Raw genomic sequence first — 26,094 nt, forward strand, 5'->3', positions numbered from 1 at the left:
AGCCCTTCCATTGTCGAGCGCCGTAAAACCCATAGCCCTCTAGGGAGTTCCTTCGTGGATTAAAGATTTGGAGGTTAAGAGCTACAGGTGGAGCCATGACTCACCTGGTAAGTGCGATTGGAGTGTGTAGCGCTTTCCGCACCATATCCGATGACGCCGCTCTGGTGATCGCAGGGATAATGCCTATCGATGAATGTGCGGCAATTGCGTCGACCACGTTTATAGCATCAAGGCAAACGAGCGGCAGCAGTACGATCCAACCAAGATGACTGGCGCGGCACATGGCATGGCAGCACTCCATGCGCAATTGTCAAAATGGGTGGAACTCCTCACCCAAAGGAAGCTAGACTCATACACTCATCCCGGACATCACACAATGGGTGTCCAGGAAACATGGTTGACTTCTACCTTACACAGCTCTTGGGCAGCTTAGGCAGTTGGAGACAGAAAGGTCGGCGAAATAAATAAGTACATGGTCTGCGATACAATACCGACAAGTCGTCCCGCAGTAACCGTAATACTTTTTGTCCCCCGTCTTGTGTTCCCTGTATCCATGTTCCATGTATTTGTGAATTCCAAGTAATCTTTTTAAGGAAATAAAAATAATAAAAAAAATACCCTACCGACCGACTATTAAAATACGTTTATACGTATTTTTTGCATGCCTTTAGTCCGATTTTAATAATATTTGATAAGTTAGTAGAAAGTTGTAAGACTAATGAGTGCGCTGAACTTGATTTCGAGTATCAAAAAATTTCGGAAGCTATTCGGTTTTTTTTTTAAGGAGGCGAATGTGGACGTGGCAAAGGATTTAAATAATTAGAATCCGCGCATACTAAACAAGTCTTCATATCAAATTTAGTGACTTTTTACTTTGTTAGTTTAGCGAGAAAATCAAAAAATTTTATTTATGTAAATACTATTATACTATTAATATGTTATTTCACCCTATTGGTGGATGGTATTATTATCTTAAACGCAACATACTGTAGTATATCCATACCAAAAATCATTCAGAACAACTTGTAACACTTTGTTGCAAGTACATATAAACAATCAAATATGTACGCAATAAAACTTAAGTGTGCACTTGAATATGTTTATGTGTATACATTAATATATTCACATAAACATACTCACATAAATATACAGCTAAACAAGTTCATATATATATGTACATTTATATATGCAAATACATATATTCATATGAGCAGCAATGCACAGGCGTAACATGAGCTAGGGCCAAGCCAGCGTGTGAACGCTGACCATGCACTTTGATGCAAGTGCCCCAATTAATATGTATGTATGGACTGACACTCTCCCTCTCTTTTGTAGCTGTCGCCTTAGTCGCAGCATAAGAATATCTATGCAACAATTGGTTAAGCAAAAGAATATTATTGGAATAAAAATCAATCTGAATATTACCACCAACCAACACTGACGTGTTTGGTTTTAAATACTTCAATCTAAGTGGAACCCAATCATTACATGGCGACCGTGACAATAGGCCAAGACAAGGCCTAAGGACATCGAAGGACCCAGGACTAAGGACATCGAGGACCAAGGAGAAAATTTTCTGTGTTAGAAACAAAATAGAAAAAAAAATATAGAAGCACGAAAATGAGAAACGGTAACGATGGATAACTACTTTCAAAGAGTTACCATACGGAACCCGGGCGTTAGAGAAAACATAATTGGGGTGTTTAGAAGTGAACACAGCCACTCCCCTCAAAGCTCGCTAACTCTAGTGCAAATAAGAACTATCTACTGTATGTATGGTCTGACACTCTCCCTCTCTTTTGTAGCTGTCGCCTTAGTCGCAGCATAAGAATATCTATGCAACAATTGGTTAAGCAAAAGAATATTATTGGAATAAAAATCAATCTGAATATTACCACCAACCAACACTGACGTGTTTGGTTTTAAATACTTCAATCTAAGTGGAACCCAATCATTACATGGCGACCGTGACAATAGGCCAAGACAAGGCCTAAGGACATCGAAGGACCCAGGACTAAGGACATCGAGGACCAAGGAGAAAATTTTCTGTGTTAGAAACAAAATAGAAAAAAAAAAATATAGAAGCACGAAAATGAGAAACGGTAACGATGGATAACTACTTTCAAAGAGTTACCATACGGAACCCGGGCGTTAGAGAAAACATAATTGGGGTGTTTAGAAGTGAACACAGCCACTCCCCTCAAAGCTCGCTAACTCTAGTGCAAATAAGAACTATCTACTCAGAACAAACTGAAGAAAGATTCCCAGTGAAAGGAACCACAAGAATACAAATGTGCTTCTTACTGAGTGTACCAAATATATGCTGCTACACAAATGCAGCCGGTACTTTTCATTTCTACTTGATGAAATAAAAAAAAAAAACATCAAATAAATACAAAATAATAAAAAAAAAAAACACACACACACACACACATACACACAAAAATATAAATTAACAATTGAAAAAAAAAGCAAGTGCTGATGACTGGCACCGAACCGTCACATCCACGCGACTTGGATTTCCTGACGGCTGTACCTACCGTACAAAGGGACGCACCCCTTCTCGAAGAGGTATTAGAGGTGTGTCCAAACGAGGGACCACGCCAGGAAAATACGCCAGCCTAAGGCGTGAAAGGAAGCCTTCACACAGGACTGGATGACAAGGACCGACAGCACTACACAGAGTGCCTCATGAACAATACAGATCAACTTCGCCAAAGAGCGAAGACACGCAATGAGTAAATAATTCTCTTGCCCCTAATTTTAATTGAAATTTTATATAACAAAACACGTACGAGTTTGCACTTGTTGCACAGTACACTCACTAACCAACCATTGATAGGCTATTACTAAAAAACAATGCTTGGGCATAGATTTAGTCAAAACATTGTTCAAGCTGTAAGCCTACGCATGTATACTCTTCACAGACACAGTTGAGATAATTTTTCTTTTTCACAAAAAAAAAAGTTTTTTTCAAGTTACATATAAATAAAAGAAAAACCAGAGGGCCGGGACTAACTTTGACCGCGTCAAAGTTTGTATACCCTTGCAAGTTTTTTGTGTAAAAGGTCTAATATTTGCAAAAGAACGGCTTAGGAAATAACGAAGATATTGATCAAAGTCACTGTTCACCACCGATTGTTCCTATGGAAGCTATATGACATAGTCGCCCGATCTTAATCAAATTTGGCACAGTCATTAAAAGTTATGCTAAACTGAGAAATATAAATGTTTATGACAATTGCTGCAAAAGTAACGAAGTTATTGATAAAAGTCACTGTTTTCAACCGATCGTTCCTATAGGAGCTGTATGATATAGTCACCCGATTGATTAAATTTGGCACAGTCGTTTACAGGCGTAATAAACTCTCTAATATTAAATTTCACGACAATAGCTAAAAAAATAACAAAGTTATTGAGAAAAGTCACTGTTCGTGACTTTGGCATTTGTATCGGACCTATATGATATAGTGGTCCGATCCGGCTGAATCCGTGATATACAACCCCTGCAGTATACACGAGCCTACATGCAAAATTTCAACTCTGTAGCTCTAACGGTCTAGGAGGAGTTTGCGTTGATCCAGACGGACGGACAGACGGACGGACGGACGGACGGACGGACATGGCTATATGAACTCGTCTCGTCGTGCTGATCAAGAATATATAGTCATATATCCGACTCCAATACCCAATAACATATAAATATTTCGGCCCCTAAAATTCATAACGTTAAAGTAAACATCCGTTTTTATAAACAATTGTCCCCCTCAAAACCAAAGCGTATGAACGCTAATGCATAAAAATTAACATAAACAATCGAACACTTGAAGTAATAATTGTCCCCCTCAAAACCAAAGCGTATGAACGCTAATCCATAAAAACTAACATAAACAATTGAACACTTGAAATAATAATTGTCCCCCTAACAACCAAAGGCGTGAGAACGCTAACTCAGCACTTAAAATCGGACCAATCAAATCGTCGAAGTATCAACCACGCCACCAAAGGGCTCCCAAATTTAGCTATAAATATAACCATAAGACATTTTTGTAATCAGTTCTAAGTTTTCTTTCAAATAATAAAGTACGTTACTTAACTCACGAAAAATATCTTTTTTTCCTTATCGAGAAAATCGAATATTTAATTGGCGCAGTCGGTAGGATTGGAAAAAAAAAAAGTTATTCTATCCGTGTTACATATAGAATTGTTATCCGTGTGTTACATAGAATTGGTGAATAACTATTGTAGTGAACTGTTATTCTATCCGTGCGACGCGTAGAATTGTTATCTGTGCGTTACATAGAATTAGTGAATAATCACTATAAAATAAATTTCCGATCCGACATCAAGAATTTACGGGTAGTGCTCAAAAGTCTACAACAGTGAAAAATATTTTCTGCCAACTGTGCGCGGAAGTATCAACTGTGTGTTGCAACCAAAGAAAAAAATATTTACGCCAACTGTGCGCGAAAATATTAACTGTGTGTTACAACTATTAAATCCAATTGAGGAACAAAAACCGCCAACTTGTGTGCGAACAAAAAACCAAAATCCAAAATAAAACATAACCAAAACCCAGAAAATTAACAAAACAAAACACCACAAAAAACCCAGAAGATCAACAAAACAACACATCACTAAAACCCAAAAAAAAAAAAACAAAACAACACATCACTAAAACCCAGAAAAAAAAAAAACCAAAACAAACCATCACTAAAACACAGAAAAAAAAAAAAACCAAAACAAACCATCACTAAAACCCAGAAAAAATCAAAAAATTAAAAGATATAAAATGGCTGTAGAACTCACCGAAGCCCACCTCAACCAAGCACTGTCTTCATTAAGACAGGTGGCAAATTACGATGGAGCTCCAGAAAATCTGACGTCGTTTATAAGGAGGATAGATTTTATTATGCACCTATATCCAACCAACGATATAAGGCAGCATAACATACTGTTCAGTGCAATCGAGATGCAGCTCACCGGAGAAGCACAACGACTCTCACAAATTGGACAATCAAACACCTGGCCGGAACTAAGGACACTCCTTATCAACGAATTAAAAACGCAGACCCCCTGTGAGGAACTTCTGCGACGCCTCTACAACACCAGCTACGCAGGAAATCTTCGTAAGTTTGTAACCGAATTAGAAGATAAGTCTTACATTATAACAAACAAATTAAGTCTAGAAAACGATGCGAATAACACCGCGCTCTATACAAACGCGTTAAATAACACCATAAAAGACGTAATAAATAAAAAATTACCCGATAGATTATTCATGACGTTAGCTAGATACGATATAACCACAGTCAGTAAATTGAAGCAAGTAGCTCAAAGAGAAGGGTTATACGAAAATAGTATAACAGAAATAAGAAAATCAAATCAAAGCCAAAATCAGATTCAAAAAGGTGGAAAAATTTTTGTACCCAATAGTACAATTCCGTCTCAAACAAAACAATCAGATACAATACCAAACCAAAAACTATTCCAAGAATTTCAACAAAAATTAAATATTGACAGGGCTCAAAATCCAATGAATAATCAACAGCAAAACAACTATTCAAAGAATAATGTAGCAAACCAGCCTACAAAAAGGCAAAGAGAAAGTAATAGTGGAATTAGCAAAATGGATACATCCGAAAATTTTCATCAGAATGCCTCGGATCAATCGGAAGAAGAGATAGAGACAAGTCCTTCATCAGAATAATGATGAACAATAAACCTTTGAGATGTGTAGTCGACTCAGGCTCTTCAATCAATATAATGTCCGAAAACTTTTTTAATTTCAAAACCTATTTAGGAGATTCCAAAATTCACATGATTGAAGGAGCAGTAGAACTAAAAGAAATTATTTTCCTTGCACCCAGTAAACTTTGTCCGACAGAACAAAAATTTTATATCCATAAATTTTCAAATAAATACGACATGTTGATAGGCAGAACTTTCCTAAAAGCCTGCAAAGCACAAATAAATTATGAAGAAGAATACGCAAAATTAGGAAACTATACATTTTATTTTAGAGATGTTGAAGAAATAGAAGAAGAACAAAACATAGAAGTTTTGGACCCACCCACAGAAAGGGACCCGGAAACAAATTTTGCGATTGAAAACGAAATAATAGAAAGCAATGAGTATAGACTCGACCATTTAAACAACGAAGAAACTCAAAAACTAAAAAAGGTCTTGTACGAATTCAGTGACATTCAGTATCGCGAAGGTGAAAATTTGACTTTCACGAGTACAATAAAGCACTCTATTCATACGAAACATGAGGACCCAATCTATAAACGACCATACAAATATCCCCAAACATTTGATATGGAAGTCAACAAACAAATAAATGAAATGATTGAACAGGGTATCATTCGAAAATCGAATTCCCCCTACTGTTCACCCATTTGGATCGTCCCAAAAAAAGGAGATGCTTCCAAGAAACAAAAATTCAGATTAGTCATTGACTATCGAAATCTAAATGAAGTCACAATAGACGACAAATTTCCAATTCCAGTCATGGACGAAATTCTCGACAAACTAGGAAAATGCCAATACTTTACCACCATTGATTTAGCTAAGGGATTTCATCAAATTCAAATGGATCCTGAATCTATTGCAAAAACAGCTTTCTCAACTAAACATGGCCATTACGAATACACACGTATGCCATTTGGTCTTAAAAATGCCCCGGCAACATTCCAAAGATGCATGAATAATCTTTTGGAAGACCTTATTTATAAGGATTGCCTTGTTTATCTGGATGACATCATTGTGTACTCCACTTCATTGGAGGAACACATACTATCACTCAGAAAGGTATTTAACAAACTAAGAGAAGCTAATCTTAAACTCCAACTTGACAAATGCGAATTTATGAAAAAGGAAACTGCATTCCTTGGTCATATAATAACAACAGAAGGTATAAAACCTAACCCAGATAAAGTCAAAGCAATTCAAAATTTTCCGATACCCAAAACTCCAAAAGAAATTAAATCATTCTTAGGATTATGCGGATTCTTCAGGAAATTTATACCCAACTTTGCACATATTGCAAAACCTTTAACTCTAGGATTAAAGAAAGGAGCTAAAATAAATATAAACGACCCAAATTATATTTCATCCTTTGAAAAATTAAAATATCTCCTTATGAATGATCCTATACTTGCATATCCCGATTTCAAAAAACCATTTTTCCTAACCACAGATGCCAGCAACATAGCTTTAGGTGCGTTCCTTTCACAGGACCATAGACCTATTTCTTATGGTAGTAGAACACTTAACGAACACGAACTTAATTATTCAGCCATAGAAAAGGAATTACTATCTATTGTATGGGCAACTAAATATTTTAGGCCATACCTTTTCGGTAGAAAGTTCGAGATTCTAAGCGACCATAAGCCTTTAGTATGGCTCAACAATATAAAAGAACCAAATATGAAACTTCAAAGATGGAAAATAAAACTAAACGAGTTTGATTACAAAATTAAATATTTACCTGGCAAAGAAAATCATGTAGCAGATGCCCTTTCCAGAGTTAAAATAGATGAAAACTTTTTAGGATCAACAGAAAGCACAGCAGCTACAATACATAGTGCTCACGAGGATAATGAAAACTACATTCCAATAGTAGAAAGACCCATTAATTATTACAACAGACAAATAGAATTCATTAGAGGTTCAGAAGACAAAGCAGAAACAACAACTTACTTTTACAAAACAAACATAAAAATAACATACAAAGAAATGACCAATGCTTACGCAAGGGATATAATCATAAGATATCTTTGCAGTAAAAACACTGTACTATATTTTCATAATGAACAAGATTTTCCCATATTCCAACAAGCTTTTATCGAAATAATACAACCAAACGCAAATACAAAAACCTCGAAATCTAGCATTAAGTTAGAGGACCTTCAAACGTTTGCACAATTTAAAGAAATAATCCTAAAACAACATAAAGAACTATTACATCCAGGAATTGAAAAAACGATTAATTTGTTTAAAGAAAAATATTATTTTCCCGATTTTCAAAACCTAATTCAAAACATTATTAATGAATGCTCAGTATGCAATATCGCAAAGACAGAAAATAGAAATACAAAACTAACTTTTGAAATAACACCAGAACTTTTTAATATCAGAGAAAAATACGTCATGGACTTTTACATGATCGACAATTTACAATTCCTCTCATGCATTGACATTTACTCGAAATTTGCAACACTTGTAGAAGTAAAGTCTAGAGATTGGTTAGAAGCCAAGAGAGCAATTATGAAAGTATTCACTGAAATGGGCAAACCGATAGAAATAAAATCAGACAAAGATTCAGCATTTCTGTGTATAGCACTAAAAAATTGGCTACAAGAAGAAAATGTAAAGTTAGAAATCACATCAAGTAAAAACGGCATCTCAGATGTAGAAAGATTCCATAAAACAGTAAATGAAAAACTCAGAATTATAAATAGTGAAAATGACATCGAAGATAAATTACTTAAATTTGAAAAAATTCTCTACGTATACAACCATAAGACGAGACATAAAACAACCTCGGGAAAACCCGAACGCTCTCACTCTCAATGAGAGCGTAAAGTGGGGAGAGGGCCAAGCAGCTACGAAAATAATTCAGTCTAGCACAGACTACCGAACGACGAAGGCAGGCCTATGTCGCTTGTGATTTCGTTCTGTCTATGTATGTGTACACTCGTCGGTACATGCTCAGGCTTCGTAGTATGTGTGTGACGTGAAGTTGTACAACATCGCATTTCAATAGCTCGCTCGACCAAAATGTTTAATTTTCGACAAAACAGCGACTATGCGAATAAGAAATGCCCCTGTGGAAAGAATATCAAGAAATATTGCCATCTTCTTCGTATGTATCCCGGTGGCTGTGCCGATAGAGTGTTCGCTTGGCGATCTGAATGTCGCTGGTTCGATTCCCACTTCGGAACCGACCAATATGGTTTTTTTTCTATTTTTTAATAAATAAATAAATAAAAAATAAATAAATAATAAATGAATAAAAAAGAAAAATAAACAAAAAATAAAGAAACAAAAAATCCACAATAAAAAACAAAATTATAAAATAGAAAAAAACCTTATATAAGCCAATGATTTCGAGTGGGGAATCGAACCAGGGACATTCCCCAAGTCACATCACGAAGCGAGCACTCTATCGTTACAGCCACCGGGATACATACGAAGAAGATGGCAATATTTCTTGATATTCTTTCCACAGGGGCATTTCTTATTCGCATAGTCGCTGTTTTGTCGAAAATTAAACATTTTGGTCGAGCGAGCTATTGAAATGCGATGTTGTACAACTTCACGTCACACACATACTACGAAGCCTGATCATGTACCGACGAGTGTACACATACATAGACAGAACGAAATCACAAGCGACATAGGCCTGCCTTCGTCGTTCGGTAGTCTGTGCTAGACTGAATTATTTTCGTAGCTGCTTGGCCCTCTCCCCACTTTACGCTCTCATTGAGAGTGAGAGCGTTCGGGTTTTCCCGAAGTTCTCTGGGGTTCCATGGCTAGGCTAGCGTTTGCAATCAAAAAATCATGAGTTTGTCCCATCTATGTGTTCTATGGTTAGTGATGCTATACACCAAAAACTTAAGGACACAGTTTTGGATTTGACAATTTGGGACAAATTTTGTAAAATCTATTTTTTCTAAATTAGATTCCTAGTTGCCACGAACCGTGAAAACATAAAAAGGGCTATCTAATATATTATAAAAAAAAAATCATATTCTTTAATTCATCATATACACATTGGATCTACTTTTTAATATACTTCACTATTTGGAAAAAAAAATTCTTCTCTATCTCTGTAGGGGGTTTGAACCTTGTAACAAGCGTATTGTAGTCTGAGTAGGTCCCCACTGAGCCACTAACTACTCTAGTTTTGTAGTATAGTAATCACATATAGTTCAAAAATATACACTACAAATAAATACTAAAATCAGAATTGGAATTCGAATGCATTCGAATCATAGCAACTCATTGACTCACTTTCTAACTCATTCAATTCGTTTTGTTTCGTTTGAATGTTGTGCGACTGATTTTTACGTCGCACACTCATTTAGTTGAAGTCGATTTTCAAAGTCATTCAATTCATTTATTTGGTTTTGAATGTTGTTAACTCGAATTGATTTTTCTATCATTCATGCAGCTCTCTAATAGACACGACTTCGAAATCGACACTAGATTTAAACAAGCACCATTAGTAAAGTCAAAAACGACAAATCCATTCAAAAAGACCGGAGAAATAAATCAGTTAGACGAGAAACATTTTGAAGAAAGAAATAGAGGACAAAAAGTTACACACTACAAATCAAAATTCAAGAAGAAAAAGAAAGTTAATAAAAGCAAATACGACAATTAATTAATTACAGGTCAACAACTCAAGATGACTTTTTTATGCATCATGCTATTCTTAACATTAAAATCAACATGCAGTCAATCCATTGACATAAACCCAGTAAAAGCACCAAACGGTTACTTAATATTTAAAACAGGAACCATGGACTTACCGACAAACTTTGAATATCATTATTTAAAAGTGAATTTAACTCTAATAGACATTACATATAATAATTTAATGCAACAAGCACAAGAATTTAAAAACCTAATCCATATTCAATACTTAACAGAAAAACTAAGTAGGGAAATTAATGGAATACACATTGTAAAACGTAACAAACGAGGACTAATTAACGGAATTGGTTCAATATACAAATATCTTTTTGGTACTCTTGATCAGGAAGATAAAGATGAATTAGAAGAAAAAATAAATAATCTTGAAAGCAATAGCGTACAAGCGAACTAAATTACGTAATAGACACTGTTAATAAAGGTTTAGAAGTAATAAACAGCCTCAGGGAAGAAAAAGAAAAATAAGTAAGATTAGAAGTTCTAATCTTTAATTTTGAGCATTTCACAGAATACATTGAAGACATAGAAATGGGCATGCAGCTCACTAGATTAGGAATTTTCAACCCAAAACTTTTAAAACATAATCACTTAAGTCATGTTAATTCGGAAAAACTATTGAATACAAAAACTTCCACCTGGCTTAAACCAAGTTCAAACGAGATATTTATCATTTCAAACATTCCTCAAGAAGTAATAAAAACCCCTATCTTTGAGATACTTCCTTATCCAGACGAGAATAAAAATATTTTGACAGAAAATTCATACGATAAATACTATTTTAATAACAACACTTTGTTCAATAAAAACACAAAACAAATAGAAACTAACGAATGTATAATAGGCATTTTAAATCAAATCCCAACCACTTGTAAATACACTAAGACATATAAGAATTTTCAAACTAATTACATTGAACCAAACATAATTGTGTTATAAGTTTAAGGCAATGCCACAAAAATTAATTATTAAGCATTTCCGATCAAATAACAATCGTGGTCCCACAGACATAATCGAAACCCCAATTGTTGAAAAAATCGAGTCCCAAATTATAAACAAAATTGACTCTCCAATATTTACAGCTGAGAAAAACCCCTCGCTATATCCCAATGTATCCGCCTGAGGACAGGCTATTTTCTTTAGGATGGGGGAGTCATATATCCGACTCCAATACCCAATAACATATAAATATTTCGGCCCCTAAAATTCATAACGTTAAAGTAAACATCCGTTTTTATAAACAATTGTCCCCCTCAAAACCAAAGCGTATGAACGCTAATCCATAAAAATTAACATAAACAATCGAACACTTGAAGTAATAATTGTCCCCCTCAAAACCAAAGCGTATGAACGCTAATCCATAAAAACTAACATAAACAATTGAACACTTGAAATAATAATTGTCCCCCTAACAACCAAAGGCGTGAGAACGCTAACTCAGCACTTAAAATCGGACCAATCAAATCGTCGAAGTATCAACCACGCCACCAAAGGGCTCCCAAATTTAGCTATAAATATAACCATAAGACATTTTTGTAATCAGTTCTAAGTTTTCTTTCAAATAATAAAGTACGTTACTTAACTCACGAAAAATATCTTTTTTTCCTTATCGAGAAAATCGAATATTTAATTATATATACTTTATATGGTCGGAAATGCTTCCTTCTATACGTTGCACACTTCTGACCAAAATTAATTTACCCTTTTTGCAAGGGTATAACAAATGAATCCATAAAGATTTTTTTCAAACATTTTCTCAATAATCGAAAACAGGTCTAAACGACCAAGAAAAACAAAAATTTTTGCTAGAAAGATGGGTTCTAAAGAATCCAAAATAGACCACCCAACGGCTAATGTCGTTAACAGCATTAAAATAGTAGATCACAAAGAAAATTTAGAAGAAATAGGGATATTGTTGTTAGCTATCCTAATATTAGTAGCCTTAAACCTGGCTTTGAAATTATATGCAATGCATAATAAAATAATAAAGAAAAAGTATCAGAGTAGAGCAGATGGCCTAAATACAGTATAAAAATGGGTCGAGTAGAACTTAAATATTTGAACAAATACGTTCCATTTTTAGACTTCCTTTTTAACAGAGGCGAAACCAATCCAAAATATAAAGAAATCAAATACTGGATTGAGAATAATAGAAAATTTAAGTCAAGGATAGCCCACTTGATAGAAAGATCCATAGTAGAAGCGTACAACCGTCTAAAGCGAAAAAACAAAATTCTACCACCTGGGTACATAAACACAATTGATTTCTCAGGGAACTAAAAAAAAAAAAAGAGAGTAAATAATTTTTAGCAAAATATGATTAATTGGGATGATATAATAAGAGAAGCTAGAATACATGCGCAAGAATTAAATAAATCTTGTAAGTGCCTCTCGCAGAATAGGGAAACATCCCAAAGTACAATAGAAAAACACTCGAAAATAATAATAGAGAGCCTAGAAAATATCAGAGCAGTGTTAATAGAACACTATAGTAAACTAACTACAGGACGAAAAAAAGCCGCAAATGCATTCTATATAATATATATTATTGATTATAAACAAACAATTGATTTGGAAATTTCAATATCACTGAAAGACAAAATCCAGTTAACGGCTGAAGAAGAGACGGATGATGAAGAACCTAAAATTCCATCAAACCGTTATTTTGATAATTACCTCTACCTCGGTAATTATTTTGTCCATTTCTATTGTATTGACGGTAGTGCATGACAGGGTTCGCCTGCCCTGTTTCTGCTGTACTACTGTCTACGAACTTCGTTGTTATCAGTGAGTTCAGATCAAACCATTTCGCCAAGAAACGCAAAAATGACTCAAACAGTCACTGATTTTTTAAAGATGGCCTCAAACCTTATTCCACAGTTTGATGGCAGAAGAGAAAATCTTCAGAGCTTCATGGACGCATTGAATTTGAAAAATTCACTAAAAGGCGACCATAAGGGAACAGCAGTGTGCCTAATAAAAACAAACCTAAAAGGCCACACAGGAGTATAGCATCAAACGTAAAAACGGAATCGGTAGCGTCAATAACAGCAAAAATTAAAAACCTACCCCAGAGAAACAACACAGCAAGTCAGTATGCCCAAGAGATTGAAAAGCTTACTGAATCTCTGGAAGGTGCCTTTATACACGATGGCACATCTGTCGAACTAGCTAAAAAATATACACTTTCAGTCGCTACAGAGGCAATAACAAAGAACTCCATAAACAATCAAGTACGTAACGTACTAAAAGCAGGTATTTTCCGTGACATGAACGAACTAACAACGAAGTTCGTAGACAGTAGTACAGCAGAAACAGGACAGGCGAACCCTGCCATGCACTACCGTCAATACAATAGAAATGGACAAAATAATTACCGAGGTAGAGGTAATTAACAAAACAACGGTTATAGGAATAATAATAATACCGGTGGATATCGTGGTAACTCACGGTACAACAACCGAGGAAGAAATAATTCCAACCGTAACAGCTCGAACCGAGGCAATTCCAACCGAGGTAGCTAATTCGGAAAACCAATAGATCCCTGCAGATATTCAGAAGAAACTGTAAATGTATACACATTCAATCTTAGCCTAAGTATTTTCATCAAAGTTAAAAACCAAAATACAAACAACACATATACCTTCTTGTTAGATACAGGTGCAGACGTATCAATAATAAAAGAAAAAACAGATCCTTTTGAACATATAGATACTTCCAACACAATTGAAATATCAGGAATTGGTAAAGGTTCAATTACTTCCAAAGGTCTAACCCTTATAGAACTGAGACAAAATGAATTCATAATTCCACACAATTTCCATATAGTAGACGAAAGTTTTCGAATTCCATTTGATGGAATTTTAGGACTAGATTTCTTCAAAACATTTAATTCCAATTAGACTTCAGTGAACCAAACGATTTACTAATATTAAGACCAAATTTTGCAATAAATATCCCAATATTACACACTTGTGACAGCAATACCACAATCCTCCCAGCGAGATCTGAAGTAGTCCGACAAATAAATATTCCAAATGAAAACTCAAATATCGTCATCTTAAATCAAGAGGTCGAAAATGGAATATATATTGGAAATTCGATCTCAAGCCCGAACAAAACATTTGTTTGAATTTTAAACACAACAAAAACAGTAAAAATTTTAAATTTAAAAAACATAAAATATGAATCATTAAAGAATTATGAAATTGTACAGACAACTGATGACCCAAGAAGTCAATCAGTAATACAAAAACTAAAGCCAAACTTCCCACCTATGTTCAAAAACGTACTAGAAGAGCTCTGCACCAAGTATACAGATATATTTGGTTTAGAAAAGAAACCAATTATTACTATTTATAAACAAGAACCAAGATTGAATGAACTCATTAAAGATAAAATAGTTGAACCGTCAGTGTCCGAGTATAATAGTCCCTTACTACTGGTACCGAAAAAGGGTTTATCGTCAAATAAACAAAAAATTGTTGTCCGATAAATTTCCATTACCAAGAATAGACGATATTCTTGATCAACCAGGCAGAGCCAAATATTTTTCATGTCTAGATTTAATGTCCGGTTTCCACCAAATAGAACTAAAAGATAAATCGCGACCATTACGTCATTTTCCACTAGCAATGGATCTTATCAATTTACTAGACTACCGTATGGTCTGAAAATAGCACCAAATTCCTTTCGAAGAATGATGACAATTGCTTTCTCTGGATTAAATCCGTCCCAAGCATTCCTTTACATGGATGACTTAATAGTCATCGGCTGTTCTGAGAAACACATGCTCAAAAACCTAAAGAATATTTTTGACATATGCAGAAAACACAACCTAAAAATGTTCATTCTTCATGCCATTCTTGGGTCACAAGTGTACCGACAAAGGAATATTGCCAGATGACACCAAATATGACGTCATTTAAAAAACCCGAGTACCAACAGATGCTGATAGTGCTAGAAGATTCGTAGCCTTTTGCAACTATTACAGACGTTTTATTAAAAACTTCGCAGAATATGCGCGTCCGATAACACAACTGTGTAAGAAAAACGTAGAATTTGTTTGGTCTGAAGAATGAAAAAAGGATTTGAACACCTAAAAAAAGCCCTAATAGAACCCACACTGCTGCAGTATCCAGATTTTAGCAAAGAATTTTGCATAATAACAGATGCTAGCAAATTTGCATGTGGAGCAGAACTAACTCAAACTTATGGCGATAAGCAGTTGCCAGTAGCATACGCATCCCGTTCGTTCACTAAAGGTGAAAGTAATAAAAGTACTACTGAGCAAGAACTAGCTGCGATACACTGGGCCATTACACACTTTCGCCCATATATATATGACAGACATTTCAGACTCAAAACAGACCCCTAAAGTATTTATTTTCTATGATAAATCCGAGTTCAAAATTAACAAGAATGAGACTTGATCTAGAGGAATATGAATTTACAGTAGAATATCTGAAGGGAAAAGATAATTTCGTTGCGGATGCATTATCCCGCATTACAATACAGGATCTAAAAAACACAAAAGCAAATGTCTTGAAAGTCACTACCAGGCAGCGAAGTAGACAAAATAATCTCTGGCCAGATGATAAAAATGAAAATACAATTAGGCACGTACCTAACGATGCTTCTAAGCCCAAAATACACGAAGTACTCTGCAATGATGAAGTACGAAAAGTAGTGACCTTGCGCATAACAAACGATTTATGTTTCCTCAAACATGGAAAGAAAGATATAGCAAGAATTGAGATTGGAGATCTGTACACCCATGGAAACCTAGACTTAGGTCAGTTTTTTCAAAGGCTTGAAAAACAAGCCCGTATACTTGACATCAAACAACTCAAATTGGCACCGAGTGAAAAGATCTTTGAAACAATTTCAATAGAATCTTTTAAAGAAATGGGCAATAAAATATTGAAAACATTAAGAGTAGCGCTACTCCAACCGGTGACCATTATAGAAAAAGATAAAGATAAAGAAGCAATATTGTCTACATACCATGATGATCCAATACAGAGTGGCCATACGGGCACTACAAAAACTTTGGCCAAAGTAAAAAGACATTATTATTGGAAAAACATGACACGTCATGTAAAAGACTACATTAATAAATGTGAAAAATGCCTAAAGTCAAAAACGACAAAGCACATAATAACACCCTTAGTTATTACAGAAACCCCCATACATGCTTTTGATAGGGTAATAGTAGACACCATTGGTCCATTACCAAAATCCGAAAATGGTAACGAATATGCAGTCACTCTAATATGTGACTTGACGAAATACTTAATAGCAATACCAGTTCCCAATAAAAGCGATACAACAATCGCGAAAGCTATTTTTGAATCCTTCATTCTGAAGTACGGTCCAATGAAGACGTTCATTACGGACATGGGAACAGAATACAAAAATTCAATAATAAATGACTTGTACAAATATTTAAAAATAGACAATATTACGTCTACTGCACACCACCACCAGACCTTGGGTACCGTTGAAAGTCATAGGACATTCAATGAGTACATTCGATCATATATATCAGTAGATAAAACTGATTGGGACATATGGTTACAATATTTTGAGTACTGTTTTAACAAAACCCCGTCAGTAACACACAAATACACTCCCTATGAACTTATATTTGGTAAACAAAATAATTTACCAACGCATTTTAATAGCATAAATAGAATAGAACCATTATATAACGTAGATGATTATGCTAAAGAAGTTAAGTGTAGATTAGAACTAGCATACAGTAGAGCTAGAATAATGTTAGAGAAACGTAAGGAAAACCAAAAAAATTTTTATGACAATAAGTCAGCAGATTTTTAAATAGAAATAGGAGATAAGGTTTTCTTAAAAAACGAAGCTGGTCATAAGCTTGACTCAGCCTATATAGGACCATTTGAAGTTGTAGAAATATCCAAAAACAACAACATAAAAATTAGGAATAATAAAATAAGATACAAACAGTACATAAGGATAGGTTAAAAATTTGCAAAAATAATTTAAAAAAAAACGAAAAGAAAAATATAAAATTTTTTTATTAATTCAACTACTATAACTACTTCATTTTATTAAAAATAAAAAAAAAATATCAAAAAAGCTAACATCGGCTATGCCGAAGTTTATATACCCTTGCAGTCCTAGGTAATAATAATTTTACATGTTTGTTTTCTGCAACTCAATTCATCAATATACAAACAAAACAATTTTACTCTCTATTTTACAATTTGTTCTTCTTCTTCCCTCATTTCCAAAGCAAAGCAACGCACGCATACACATACACTTTATGTAGCGTTGCGTCTGTGTGTGTATGCATGTACTCTGTTGATGACGAAAGACGTAGTAGACAGACAAGCAGCGCTGCCGGCAGAGCCGATTATTATATTGACTGTAACTTGTGTTATATTTATCCGATCACATTCAAATTTTGGGATCTGGGGTTTTATATCACATATGTAAATTTCATAGCATACTCCAATTTTTATAAAAATGTTTCTTCTAGTTCTTCTAGAGCTATATGATATAGTGGTCCGATCCTGATGGTTTTCATACTTTATTTTTCCCGGGTAATAAAAAACCCCGAAAACAAATTTCAGCCCGATAGCTCTTAAGACGGCTGAGTAAAACGCATATGCACAGACGGACGGACGGACGGACGGACAGACGGACATGGCTATATCAACTCAGCTTCTCATGCTGATCAAGAATATATATACTTTATGGGGTCGGAAACGTCTCCTTCTGTGCGTTACAAACATCTGACCAATTTTATAGTACCCTCTGCAAGGGTATAAAAAATGTTTGAGAAAGAAAATTTGTCTGGCACAAATAAAACAACAGACTCAAATAGAACAATTTTTCTAACAAACATACATACATTACTATTAATCAATCATTAATTATCATTAGTAGTAATTAATAAATAACTCCATAATATTACATTATTTTCTAAAAAGGGGAGGTGTAGTATATCCATCATTCAACACAAAGAGCTCAACTTGTAGCACTTTGTTGCAAGTATAAACAATCAAATATGTACGCAATAAAACATAAGTGTGCACTTGAATATGTTTATGTGTATACATTAATATATTCACATATACATACTCACATAAATATACAGCTAAACATGTTCATATGTTCATTTATATATGCAAATACATATATTCATATGAGCAGCAATGCACAGGCGTAACATGAGCTAGGGCCAAGCCAGCGTGTGAACGCTGACCATGCACTTTGATGCAAGTGCCCCAATTAATATGTATGTATGGACTGACACTCTCCCTCTCTTTTGTAGCTGTCGCCTAAGTCGCAGCATAAGAATATCTATGCAACAATAGGTTAAGCTAAAGAATATTATTGGAATAAAAATCAATCTGAATATTACCACCAACCAACACTGACGTGTTTGGTTTTAAATAATTCAATCTAAGTGGAACCCGGCCATTACCATACAATTTCTTCAAGTACGATAAAATAGAACTTGTAAGCTCATAAGCCGTGGAACTTCTGAAAGTACCCTTACGAGAGTTATTGATATCTTTCGGTGTAGCAAAAACAATCGTTATTGATAATAAAAACGCTTTGAATTCGGCAAAAGTTAAAAGACAAATTTGGCCTGATCATTTACACCACCCCACACTATAACTCGTCTAGTGAGGTCTAAGTAGAAGGGTTCCACTCGACTTTTACCGATAGCATGCGTTGTCTAAAGCATGAAGTCACCGAATAGAGTTCGACGATTTTTTCCACAACTCCATTTCAAAACGCAGAGAAGTTAGCACAAGAAAGAATAAATATTTCGTATAAAATATAAAAAAAATAGTCGACCGATCTGGAGTGTCACAAAAAATCAGATCAAATGACTTTATTAGATATTAATGTATATTGGGATAATTAGTTTGACGAAAATCAAATTAATTAAATTAAATTAAATTAATATTCAAAATTAACCTTATCAGAGAATTTCTTTAAAAACAGTTAAAGAGTTTAAAAGAATGGGGAGTTGTCTTGCGAGGAAAAGAAAACCTGCTCTAAATTTTGGTTCAAATGAATGGTATAAAAAAAGCATTAGGGTTAGCAATTGAAAAAAAAATAATAACTTGGACTGTGGCGTGCACTTACCCATCTTCTATTCCTAGGGATAGAAAATCTTCATTTGCAGTTAAGCCCCGTTGGCCTGTCCATAAGATAATTCCATATTGCGAAAGAGTTTTAATGCGTAAATTCAAGTCAACTTGACTACTTGCTAAGTGATTCATGGTATTCACATCATTATAATAAAAATAGCTATCCGAACCAGCAAAGCAGGCACCAAAGTTTTTTGTTACATTTTGTATTTGTGACTTATGTTTTGCAGAAAGGTCAAATTTTGTTAACAGACTCCAATCTGTGTGAGTCTGCGGTGATGTTGAGGAAAAAAAAAACGACTTCGAATTGGACATAACACGTTTCATATTTACAGAGAATTGTTTTTTTCGCTGATAATCTTCTGTATCATGAGATTCAGAGATTGAAGGGTCATCAAAGGTAAAAGTGTCTCCATAAGTTGAGGTATTTGATACGTCAAGACCTTGTATTTGGTAATTTTTAGCTTTGACTGCCTTGCCATCGGTATATTCTAATCGATTCGTTTTGTTTTTGTACGTCGATAGGAAACTCGTTTGAAAGTTGGGAACATTAATTAGTTTCGTAAAATTTGCAGAAGTTGCTTTCTGACTGTACTCAAATTCGCTTGAATTGTATTTCTCACGATACTCTTTGACGACTCGTTGCTTTCCAAAAGGTTTTAAATGTTTCTTCCGCTGCAAAAAATTTAATACTTCTTCATTATTAATGAGGTCTTCTCCATCATCTCCTACAGAAAGTATTTTCGAACCACTTGCTTGGTCTTTCAGCCATCTTTGTCCAAGCTTAAAATGACTTTTGCTGTTTAATACAGGAACTTTGCCAACTCCTTTATGCTGAGCCCCGTAAATTGGGAATTGCTTACGTGTAAGTCCCGAAACAACCTGGCATTGCTTATTGCGTAAGGTACAGCGGCATTCATAGTTTTCCATCCGAGGAACACATTCTGCCAATGGTCCGCAAGGCCGAGCTACACATGCGTGAGGACAGTTGTCTAAATTGCTGCCACCCAAAGCTTCAGAGACAATGCCCAAAGTCTGCCCATTAATTTCAATCTAAGGTAAAGAAGCAAACATTATTAGTTAAATGCACCTTGTCCAAATTCTTTTTCATTGACTTACATTTTGAATACAGCCAACAAAAAAGGGTATAAATTTCATGTCCAATGGCAAATGGTTTTCATGAGACACCCCTCCTACGAAAAGATTTTGTTTTAGAGACAAGTGCCAAAACCCATTGGATGATATGGTCATGACCTCCTGATGCTGATCAATCTGAAAAAAAAAATTTCAACTTGTGAATTTTTATACCCTTGCAATAAGGGTATCTTAAGTTGTAGCTTGTAAACGCTGCGTTGCACTCTTCTGACCAAAATTAAAAATATTCTTTTGCAATGAGATAAAAATTTGAGATAGTTTTAAACGAACTTTTTTATATTGCTTAGTGCGGATACTAAAAAACACTGTCCTGCTCAGTTAATTTCGCAATGATGTGTGACAAATTCTAAAGAACCAGAAAGCAAGTTTTTGGGTAAAATAGTCGATACTGAGAACTCCAGTACTAAACCAAAATGGGACTTCTTTAAAGAAATAAATTTTTCTCCTAATAGCTTAAAAGAAAATTGCTGTGATGGAGAGCCCACTGTTACTGGAAGTGAAAATGACATTATTCGAAAGTTTAAAATTTATGATGAATAAATCAGGGTTTGCAAAAACTGCTCTGTAGTAGCAAGAGTAACGAATAATTTGCTATGCTCCTGCTACCGCTCCCGTTTTTAACGAGACCAGGAGTAGAGTCAAAGGATAATTACGATAAAATAAATGCTATTGTCTGCTATAGTTTTTGACGTTTAAAAAAGCTATAGCAATAGCAATAGCAAAAAAATGAAACGAATTTTCATACGTAGCTGTAGCTACTGTTTTCATACGCTCAAATCCTAGAGCGATGATGATGAGATGAGAGCAGATGAAATATTTTTTTTTTTTTTTGTGCTACCGCTCTCATCATATTTATATTGTATTTAATATTACAATATTAAAATAAATCATTTTGTGTAATAATAATATTGGTTAAACTAGTAAGAATATAGGAATACGAACCTCTAAAATACAATAATAATTTAAGTTAGTTTGAGAATGAGTAAAAGACTAACTTAAACATACATACACTGTCTTTTATTTTTATGAATAAAACCTTTGAAAACTTGTAGCAAATATCATGAAGAGTCTGCTTTTTAGATGCAGGGTACTTACCTATTCAGTAACTTACTGTGTCTAATTCTAAACAATGAAAATAAATGTATTCTAGAGGTTCCTATTCCTATTATCTTCCTTCTATGCGTTGCACACTTTTGATCAAAATTAATGTACCCTTTTTGCAAGGGTATAAAAAAAATTATTCATTTGAACAAAATAGTAATATAAATGAAGTAAGTAAGTCGTCTCGCCGACTTAGGTATACCATACACCAGTAAAGCAAATATTTCAACTTTATTAAACAAATGCATTTTCACATGCTTTTTACAAGCATATCTTAGTATCTCGCGCACTCAAGCATACGAGCACCCTAGCGCCCCCACCAGCCAACGGCCAACTCCGGCCTTATGGAAAAACGTTTATATGCATAACTCGACTGTTTTTTGTCCGATTTTGATCAAATTTGGTGTTTTGCTAGATATTAGTATTAAATTTAAGTGTGCCAAATTTGATTGCAAAAGGTAAAAAAATACGGGAGATAATCAAGTTTATCAAATTACGGGGGCGGAGAAGGGCGTGGCAAAATTTTTATACATACAAAATGTGTGCATTTACTAATCGAATATACATACCAAATATGGTGTCTCTAGCTGGAATAGTTTATGAGATAAACGCTTTTTTTAAATTGCGGGGGCGGAAAGGTGCGTGGCAAAAATTTTGAAATAAACTTGATCACTCTACACACTACACGAGTCTACATACCAAATTTGGTGGCTCTAGCTCTTACAGTCTCCGAGATCTAGGTGTTCATACGGACAGACGGACAGACGGACGGACGGACGGACGGACAGACGGACGGACAGACGGACATGGCTAGATCGACTCGGTTGTTGATCCTGATCAAGAATATATATACTTTGTGGGGTCGGAGAGGCTTCCTTCTGCCTGTTACATACATTTTGGCGACTTTAATATATCATTTCACCCTATGGGTGTATGGTATAAAAATGAATATAATGAGAGCGGTAGCAAAAGAAATATTTCGTCTGCTCTAGGTTTTGAACTACGGATACGGCTACGTATGAGAATTCTTTTCATTTTATGCTATTGCTATTGCTATAGATTTTTTAAACGTCAAAAACTATAGCAGACCATAGCTTTTTTTCGTAATTCGCCTTTGACTCTGCTCCTGCTCTCGTTAAAGACGGAAGCGGTAACGAGAGCAAAAAAAAATACTACGGAGTTTCGTAGCAGTATCAATCCCTGAAATCATTACATTGGTATGTTTGCTTATTGCACTTCAACAAACTGCCATTACGCCATTTGTTAAACGCGTTAGAAAATGCTAAGGCTTGTGGATCTCGCACATCTTATGGGACTTTGTCGAAGCTACATGAGACCTCTGAAGAACTTCCGGTAAGCACCAAATTTTAATGCAACATCATCAAATTACAACAAAAAATTTATTGTAGACGGTAGCTCACTTCGAACCCATTTCGTTTAGAAATATAACTCCACATATAGGTAAAGAAGAGGAAAAACACATTTCAACTGATGTTTTATATCTGTGTCGAATAGGCAAAGCTGTATCGGAAGGTTTTTGTCCAGAAGATATCGCCAGCATAAAACCAGGATGAGTTGGACTAACGTTGGTTAACAAAATCTAGCCGACTCTTGCGCTTTTCTGTCGGAAGTAAATTGAGAATATTGGTGTTTTTAATATTAAATTTAACAATTCGGTAGTATATAGCAGCAAGCTTGCATTTAATTTTATTCGGTCAGCACAATTCATACCACTCAATTAATCTTCGAGAAATCGTCAACAAAGCAATACAACATAATACTTTCTTCAACCATACCAAAAATACTTTGTTAGCAATGCTTTTCGATTAAAGAAAACCTATTTATAAAGGGATTTATTATCGCGAATAAGTGTAAGATGCAACTAAGCTGCGATCGTATAAGAAAAACATTTCGAACTTCGATTGTACTGACTGTGGCAACCCTGCCAGACCGATAACGGATATCGAAGAGATATCGGACGTAAGGTGGCAACGCTCGGGGATTTTGGAGAGTGACAGCGAACAAGGGTAGACGTACAAAGAACTAAAGAATAAATTAATATTTAAATAAAGTATAATTAAACTATAAATTACGAGTTGTTACATTGGCGACGACTGGGAGAACTCGGTGGAAAAGAGAAACGTTAAACTAAGTTGAGTAGATTGAATTGTAATTCAATTTTTATTGTTAAGCGACTGTGGTGAAATAGCGCGAGTCGTACAAATGTACGAGGAGGCTACAAGAAAAATGATACAAAGGTATCAGGATAGCGCGAATCGTACAAATGTACGAGGAGGCTACATGAAAATGATACAAAGGTATCAAGATAGCGCGAATCATACAAATGTATGAGGAGGCTACAAGAAAAAAATTGATACAAAGGTATCAAAATAGCGCGAATCATACAAATGTATGAGGAGGCTACAAGAAATTGATACAAAGGTATCAGAATGTCGCGAATAGTACAAAGGTACAAGGAAGCTACAAGAAAATTGATACAAAGGTATCAAAAGAAAAATTAGCACGAATCGTACAAATGTACGAGAAGGACACAGGAAGATGATACAAATGTATCAAAGTAGTGGTACAAATGTGCCAGGAGAGCACGATGGACGCAAATGTGTCTAGTGGCATATTCAATTGAATGTGTTACACATAAGAATAAACATATAATTTTTGTTTATATTTTTAGGTATTGGAACTTTCTTTTGAAAATCATGTCGGAAATAAAACCGTTCCTTTGCGACACGATTGACAAATCGCTACTCCGGCATGAGTGGGAAAAATGGCTAAGGTCTTTTACATTATATCTTGACGCGGAAGATATCACATCAATACCCAAGAAAAAGAGCAAGCTTTTACATTTGGGTGGCCCACAACTGCAAGAGATAATTTACAACATTCCCGGAGCGTTAGTTGATTATGATGCTCAAGAAAACAATGATGTCTACAAGGTCTTAGTGGGCAAACTGGACGAATATTTTGCACCGTTAAGGAATTCATCGTTCGAGAGACACCTTTTTAGGAATTTGTCACCATTGGAAGGCGAGACATTCAACAGATATGTAATTCGTCTGAGACAACAACTTGCAAAGTGTTCATATGGCACAACAAAGGCAGAAATTGAAGATATTTGTCTTGCCGATAAAATAATTGACTCATGGGCTTCAAATGACTTGAAGAAAAGATTTTTAGAGAAAGAGCAAAAGCTGAGTGATCTAATAGATGCTTGTCAGGTCCATGAGCAAGTAAATAAGCACTCGAAAACTATGCTGGCTGAAGAGGTAAGCGACAGCGTCAACAAAATTTTCGCAAGGAAACGTTTCGGGCGAGATCCACCTAAGGCTTGCACCAGATGTGGGCTTGAGGATCATGATGCTAATAATGGAAGATGTCCAGCGCGGGATAAAGTTTGCAAACGCTGCAATTTGCTTGGTCATTTTGCCAGGCAATGTAGAACTCGGAACTCAAAGAGGTCTTCGGACGCGGGAGGATACTCCAATCCAAAGAGGCGCAAGGTATATGCAAATGTTCAAAGCGTCGAAGATCAAGTGAAAAGCGATGATGATGAGGACAAAGAGTTGGAGTGTTTTAGAATTGATGGTTCGGCAAGAAATGATGACAACATTAGATGTAACATTGGAGGTGTGTCAATCGGAATGATTATTGATTCAGGATCACCTGCGAATTTATTATGTGAGAAGCATTGGAAAATGTTGTGTAATAGCAACGCTGTTATGTGGAATATGAGATCCCAGACGACTGACAGATTTAAAGCATACGCGACTGAAGATCCGCTCAGGGTTCTTAACGTTTTTGAAGCACCAATAAGTGTGAAAACGAACCAAGAAATGATTGCTACTTTTTACGTAATAGAAAAGGGTAGTCAATCGCTTCTGGGGAAGAAAACGGCCATTCAACTCAAGGTCCTAACGTTAGGGTTAGATGTTTGCCGTATTGAGACTTCATTGCCGTTTTCAAAAATAAAAGGCAGAGTGATAAAATTGGCCATTGATTCCAGCGTGAAACCAGTGCACCAACCTATGAGACGGGTTCCAGTGGCATTTGAAGATAAAGTGGCAGATAAGATAAAAGACGCTTGTGATCGTGACATAATAGAACCAGTAAGGGGTCCGAGTGCATGGATCTCGCCGGTGGTAATTGCGTTCAAGGAAAGCGGCAAAATAAGGCTATGCGTTGATATGAGGATGGCAAACAGGGCTATCCAACGGGAAAATTATCCACTACCAAC

At 35.3% G+C, this 26,094-nt stretch overlaps 1 protein-coding gene across 1 annotated transcript in view; it reads right to left on the reverse strand.

The window, feature by feature from the left end:
* LOC6652588 (pikachurin) overlaps positions 1 to 26,094 on the reverse strand; it is a 568,882-nt gene that overhangs the window by 170,655 nt on the left and 372,133 nt on the right. The window contains exons 11-12 of the mRNA XM_015176487.3: positions 20,706 to 20,858; positions 19,582 to 20,639 (exon numbers count right to left, since the gene is read on the reverse strand). Of these exons, the coding sequence (XP_015031973.3) occupies positions 19,582 to 20,639; positions 20,706 to 20,858 (1,211 nt within the window). The remainder of the gene's footprint in view (positions 1 to 19,581; positions 20,640 to 20,705; positions 20,859 to 26,094) is intronic.

Source organism: Drosophila willistoni, unplaced genomic scaffold (genome assembly GCF_018902025.1).
Source record: "Drosophila willistoni isolate 14030-0811.24 unplaced genomic scaffold, UCI_dwil_1.1 Seg171, whole genome shotgun sequence".
NCBI lineage: Eukaryota > Metazoa > Arthropoda > Insecta > Diptera > Drosophilidae > Drosophila > Drosophila willistoni.